We start from the raw sequence: 6,606 nt of genomic DNA on the forward strand, positions 1-6,606 counted from the left end.
CCCCAGACTGCTTATTCATGTTGACATCAAGTGACGCAGTTGATGACACAGTTATTAAGTAATAGTACTAAAATAGTTCTTTTGTAAGCTTCTGGTATGTTCCAGACTACTTTATGAATGTATGTGAGGACTCATTTATGTAGTAAAATGGAAAATGTTATTCACCAGCCTGGGGTCGGTCCGTATTGGGAAAAACTGTGCCCTCTTTCTTGAGTACTCAAGACAGAGGGCACAGTTTTTCCCAATACGGACCTCCCGACGGGCGAATAAATTATATACATATATATGTAGATTTTTTTCGTTCAGGGCTCCCTATGCATGCATATGTATGTGTGATTAATTTACAACAATTTTTCGAGTGAATTCATAATGCATTCATATAAGCGCTTACGAAGAGTTGCAATTTCATAAACAAGCAGTTAGCGAGAAATAAGAGAGATGGTAAGTTTTGAGCTCGGTTAAGAAATGAAGATGATTTTAGTCTTGTGACGAGCGAGGGACAAAGAAAACTTCTGATTCTCCATGAGGAATCGAACTTCAGACCTTCGGATTCTGCTCTCCGATGCTCTACTACTGAGCCACAGAGACTCCATGGTGAGTGAAGTCTCTTATGAAGTTCATATGACACGCGTCCTGCATGCTGTGAGGATTAACAATGTCAATAGCGTAATGTTTGTGGATAGAACTTCGTAATAGACCTCGCTCATCGAGGTGTGCGGAAGGAAACACCGGCAGATGACAATGAAGCGCGCATACCCGAGTGTCGAGCTTCAGTGTAGCGTACCACGGGCACACAACTAGGCATTGCACGAGGGCTTCACGTGGGCTGATAGCTGTGAAGCCGCGTGAGCAAATAATTTGCAACCCGCGTTTTGAGCGCCAAATCAAACTGGTGAGGTTGAAGTTGAACAGTAATTCTCAGTATTTTACATTTTCTGATCAACTCGCAAAGCAACAATACCGGCAGAGCTAAAGCTTTGTCAACGAGAGGAAATTGTTATGACTCAAGTTTGTGGAGAGAGGGTTTTGCGTGAAAACAGGATGAAAAGAAAGAGACTGAGAGACCCAAAACAACAAGAAGTAATTACGTAAAGCAAGTCGAGAAAAACGCCCAAAAAAGTTAGATAAGACACCAAAATATGCAGAATACGGTGAAAGGAACGCGAAAGAGAACAAGAAAAGACATAAGTAAAAAGACGAATATCTAGCGAAGAGCAACGCGAGAAAGAAGTACATCCAGGTGTCCAATACCTTCAACTTTCCCTCGAAATGACTGAACATCCGAGCCATTTTTTCTTTGGTGCTGGCTATTTCCTCTGAGCATCTTTTGCGTGTGTGAACCGAATCAATGAGTTGCCTCTTTGAACAATAGGGAACAGTAGACTGCGGTTGGATATCTTCGTTTAGTACACTCCACAGTGGACTTCTGATGCTTAACGCGTCTTCAACCGCAATTATGGAGGGGTATTTACAACCCACCATGTCAACGTTTTGTCCTGTGTACTCCTTGAACAGCCGTTTAATGGCTCCCGTTGCCTTCGTGATTTGCGCACAAAACCGTTTTGCAATGGCTTGTCCATCTAAAGAATGATTAACGCGACATGAGTCAAAATGATACCGTAGAAAGCCTACACTACAATCATTTAATTACGATATGTTGGTTAGCTCTAATCGGGCATTTTATCGACGACTGTTAGCACTCAAACATATCAATGAATTACCTGCATATTTCTTCATTAGTTGTAAGAGAAAGACCGTTCTTAGCACTTGCCATGCATGGATAATTGCAAGTCTTCTCGACGCTTCTCTTGCAAATCGCAGAGGTAGGCAATATACATTCTGCTGTTAGGAGACCGTCGGGATTGGCCGGCCGCCCTCAAGGTTCTTTAGCTGTTGATCCAACCTATAGGCCCTTTGCAGCTAGAGGTCACGTGCCTAGATACGCGTTAGCAACGCTGAATTGGAGAGCAAGCTCTCCAGCAAACACAAATTGTATAAGTCTCTTGAGCGTCACGCGTGTGTCTAGTTGAAAGGCGATTATTCTGAATTCAAGCTTTAAATATCTTTCCATCTCTCTAAGTTTAGCATAGAAATATAGCTTTGAGCACATCTTTGAGTCGGAAAGGTTGGTTTTCACCTGGGATCGCGGCAAAAATATCAGCGTCAAGTCGACCACGAGTTACAAACATGGCTTCTCCGTCAGGTATGTAGAACAGAGCTTGTCTTCTTGTTGCACAAGAATCCTTTTTGATCCAATTTTTTTTCAGGGAGCTAAAGATAAGGTGGACAATTTTTTTTTCAATTACTATCTAAGCTGATTTGCCTCTAGTCTTTGCTTACTCGTAACACTGTATTAGTTATGAAAAGGTTTAACTTCAATAAATGTTCTTTAAAAACATTCTACATTTGCTCTAATTTGTGTATAGTTATTTTAGATTTCAAAACTTTTCTTAAAAAGGGGCTTACCAGATATTGTCAGGGTGAAGGATGAGGTGAAGTTGACCCAAGATATGCATAGAGCATTTTTTTCGCAGAAACATAAATGTGACTTATAACTTTCTTGTTGGTGTTTTTTAGCTCTTTTTAGCCAAGGTTTAATTATTTACTTGCTTCATCACAGTCAAATTCAAGAACTAATTATATATGGTAATCCCCTGATTAACCAACCTTAAAAGAAAAACACCAAAAATGTCTAACACTATATTTAAAGAACAATTGATTCAGAAATAGTATGTCCAGTTGTAACTTTTTATTAACAATTCAAATTTACAAACACTCTTTATGAGTACTTAAGCTTTTTCTAAAAGGTTAACTTAATCATTCTGAATGATCTTCTAATCCAAATGAACGCACTACATTTCACTGTTGTCACTTAGATAAGATTAAAGGTCCTTGAAAATTTGTTAGAAGACAGGCTATAGAAAATAGCTGGTTAACTGAACCTAAAGTTGACAGAGGAACATCGGAATCAAAGAAGTGATACTCCTTAACCCTCCTGATGGCACGTTCTACATGTATTCTAAGGCTTGCAATAGTTTTAGTTTTTTGTACATCTTGAGTTGAAAACTGCCCTTGATTTTCCAGAAAAGGAGGGATGTTTAACTCAACATTATACTCCTGTAGCATGTTACCTATATCAAACCCCTTGTCTGCCATGACTGAGTCTCCTGCTTCTAAGAGGTCTAAAATACCACTACATCTTGTGATTTCCTTGTCACTAATCCCTCCAGTGTATAAAGTGGAAACAAAACATATTGCTCCACAAGGGGTGATTCCAATAAGACCTTTCAAAGTTGTGTTGCTCTTATAGGATGAGTATAGCTGTGACTGTAACAATAGTGATGTGGGTGTTTGCACAAAAATCTCTGTGCAGTCTAAAGTAACTCTAGTGCTAGGATAGAGTTTTCTGAAACCCTCAGGCATGCATCTATCTACATCTGCCCTAGAGGGCCAGATAATCTGACTTCCAAGAAAAAAATACAAAAAATTGGACCAGGTTACTAATTTTCTAGAGACTGAGGATATATGAATTTCAAACCTATCAGCAAGATCTTGCTCAAATAATCCTAGTTTAAGCCGAACAAGAAACATAAACATTTCATCTATTAGAAGCATATTTCTGGAGGCTGGTCTGTTTTCTCTCTCTCCAGAGGCATAACAGTAGGTCATTAGTTCAGCACTGGGCTTAATAAAGCTAAAAAAAAACTTAATGTGTTCATTTGAGGGGAAACCAGTGTAAAATTTTATACTCTCGTTGTCTACACCAAATCTCTCCAGGCCAAATGTACTTAATATTGCTTTATAAGCTGCCTGCTTTTTTATCTCCTCTAATTGTTGAGCAGCTTCAGCCTTGACATTTCTTAGCTCTTCTTTAGCTACAGCTGCTTCCTTTCTGCTCACCTCAAGCTCTCCCTGCATGGCCAGCAGCTGAGCCTTCAGAGACTGCACCTCTGTTTCCACACTTTCCCTGCTTTGTATTGCCTCACTTTCCACTCCATCGGTGTCACTATCATCTGTTTGAGTATCTCTGTGAACAAAGCCAAAAAATTAGATATCACACTTTCATACATAATTCTAAATTTTAAAACAATTCTATAGGGTGTTACAAATGCTTTTAAAATTAGCAGTTAATACTTATCCCAAGCTGATACAGTATTTAAAAATTAGAAAGATGCCATTATAGTCTAGACTTATCATTATAACCCCATAAACTCACCGACACATTAAAATATAACTGAAGGATAAATTACCTATCGAATAATCTTTCTGCGTGCTTTGGAGGAGGAAGTCCAGTTAAAATTCGATGGAACAGCACCTCTTCTTAGTCGCTGGCTACCAGACTTGGTCGGTGGAAGGTAATCTTCCTTGGTAAAGTGCCTTGAGCATACTCTCGTACTAGTAGTTATTTAAATAGAAAAAAGTATAAGCCATTAGACACATAAGTTTACCGAACAGTTCCTTGTGAAATGCTTTGAAAATCGAATGTCTCTATAAAATACCTTGAATTCAGGACCTTCGTCTCTTCGGATTTTCACGAGCCATTCCTTCCTCAGCTTTTCGTCCATGGCACGACCGGGAATGCGATGGAAATGCAGATCTTCGTGGTATCTTGAATCCCCATTACATTGGGGAACACAACAATGGTATGCAGACTTTTTTTTGCCCGTGGTGGATTGTTCAACTGATTCGTCCGTATCGATATCTACAACAATGAAAACAACTCTTGTTGGTTCAAACACCATAGTTTTGAGGGGAATGAGCAGCCAAAATTCTATGTTTTTCGATAGTAAACGGCTTCTAAACCTCAAAGCGTAGTGAATTACCGTATTTTATTTCTTTTTACTTGTATTAATTGTCCAAACGTCGTTCTAAAAGTGCAACAAGAAGACAAACTCTGTTGTACATACCTGACGGAGAAGCCATGTTTGTAACTCGTGGTCGACTTGACGCTGATATTTTTTCCGCGATCCCAGCTGAAAACCAACCTTTCCGACTCAGAGATGCGCTCAAAGCTATATTTCTATGCTAAAGTTACTGGATTTGGAGAGATGGAAAGATATTTAACGCTTGAATTCAGAATAATCGCCTTTCAACTATACACACGCGTGACGCTCAAGAGACTTACTCAATTTGTGTTTGCTGAAGAGCTTGCTCTCCAATTCAGCGTTGCTAACGCGTATCTAGGCACGTGACCTCTAGCTGCAAAGGGCCTATTACCAGCAGAAAGGAAAACAGTGGAGAAACCAAAAAATTGATTGGAATTATTTGTTTGATTTTGCATTGCTTTGCAGTGCGATTGGCAAACAAAACTTGCCCCGAGAACCAAGTAAAATACCAATAACGACTATAGCCGCAAACGCTAATCACACGTATTTCAAACTTTACTAGAACAAACTTGACACATTGTTGAATACGGTAACTGAAAATGACAAAATTACAAACACGCGAATGAGCATAAAATAACTTACATCGTATGAGTGAAAGTACTGGAAAACGACAAAGCGAGATAAACAAGGATACTTACAAGACGAATGTGACCAACCCAAAGACGAAAACATGAAACCCAGAGCTAGATATGTAACGGTAATTTTCACAAACTAGACAACTAACAAAATAAATTACGCGCAACCAATATATATACGATATGCAAATAAATATAACAAGTACAAAACTGGTAACTGACAAAGGACACTAATGGAAGACGAGAAAATAAACACCTAACACGAAACTATGAAACACCAACACTAACAAAAAATGATAGTACAAATTCTTGCGCCTACAACGACTTCCACGTTTAACGGTATGGAATTGTCCATAATTCTGATTGCTCGATTGCCTGATTGTCTGTTTACTTGTGTGATTAGCCATTTGTTGATTTTGTGGCTGGTAATGAGTACTTTGCTTTGTTTTGGCGGACCCCATTTAAAAACCGTTTTAATATCCTTACGTAAAGATCATTTGGTTCCCAGACCAGGGGAGTAAAAATAGCAGAATCCAAACGATGGTTTCATACCTGTCAAGCTGATCGGTCAATATATTCCAAGGTTCAGATGCCGGGGAAAATTTTTGCAGGTTTGTTCTGTTAATGAACCGTTTGAAAAATTCGGGAGACAAGTATCAGAGAAAGTCAGGACAAATGACAGAAAGTGATGGACCAAAAAAGTAAGACATTTACTGTAAAATTCAGAAACGACAATTGGGGTAAACATTGTATGAAAACCAGATCCCCATGCTACTCCATACCCTACACAGAAAAACTGCCTCAACTTGTCCAAGTAATCATCTGGTGATGAGCCTTCAAAGAAGAAAACGTAAACTCATAACATAAACTGTTTAAGTAAGTTGTGTGTACCTTTCTGAACTTCAGTTGTGGTACTCTAATTTCCTCTCAAGCACTTCAAAACTTTATCAAACTATAATCAAAAGTTAAGTGGGGCAAAATACAATGGAGGTCATTCATTTGTCATGATTATTTTTGGTCGTTAAAGGTGAACCATTGCAAGTAAGATCACAGCCGACCGAGTTGCAAGATAAAAAAGACTGGTCAGAGGTCAATAACAACTAGGCATTCCACGCGAAATTTGGTAATAGCCTGGGACTTAGCGC

General features: G+C 39.0%; 1 protein-coding gene across 3 annotated transcripts; it reads right to left on the bottom strand.

Annotated features, from left to right (window-relative positions):
• Nucleotides 1–2,727: 2,727 nt before the first annotated feature.
• Nucleotides 2,728–5,215, bottom strand: LOC149046263 (uncharacterized). 3 transcript variants are annotated; one of them, XM_089206995.1, is made up of 4 exons: nucleotides 5,126–5,208; nucleotides 4,908–5,034; nucleotides 4,251–4,702; nucleotides 2,728–4,027 (listed from the first exon to the last, which is right to left on the bottom strand). In XM_089206995.1, the coding sequence occupies exon 4, from the start codon at nucleotides 3,916–3,918 to the stop codon at nucleotides 2,869–2,871; it is 1,050 nt and encodes a 349-aa protein (XP_089063121.1). In that variant the 5' UTR covers nucleotides 3,919–4,027; nucleotides 4,251–4,702; nucleotides 4,908–5,034; nucleotides 5,126–5,208; the 3' UTR covers nucleotides 2,728–2,868. The 3 variants fall into 3 exon arrangements, with proteins under 3 accessions (XP_089063121.1, XP_089063122.1, XP_089063124.1); XM_089206996.1 differs by lacking the exon at nucleotides 2,728–4,027 and having other exon boundaries at nucleotides 4,908–4,973; nucleotides 5,126–5,215; XM_089206998.1 differs by lacking the exon at nucleotides 2,728–4,027 and having other exon boundaries at nucleotides 5,126–5,215.
• Between the last annotated feature and the right edge of the window lie 1,391 nt (nucleotides 5,216–6,606).

Source organism: Pocillopora damicornis, chromosome 5 (genome assembly GCF_964200805.1).
Source record: "Pocillopora damicornis chromosome 5, jaPocDami1.2, whole genome shotgun sequence".
Classification (NCBI taxonomy): domain Eukaryota; kingdom Metazoa; phylum Cnidaria; class Anthozoa; order Scleractinia; family Pocilloporidae; genus Pocillopora; species Pocillopora damicornis.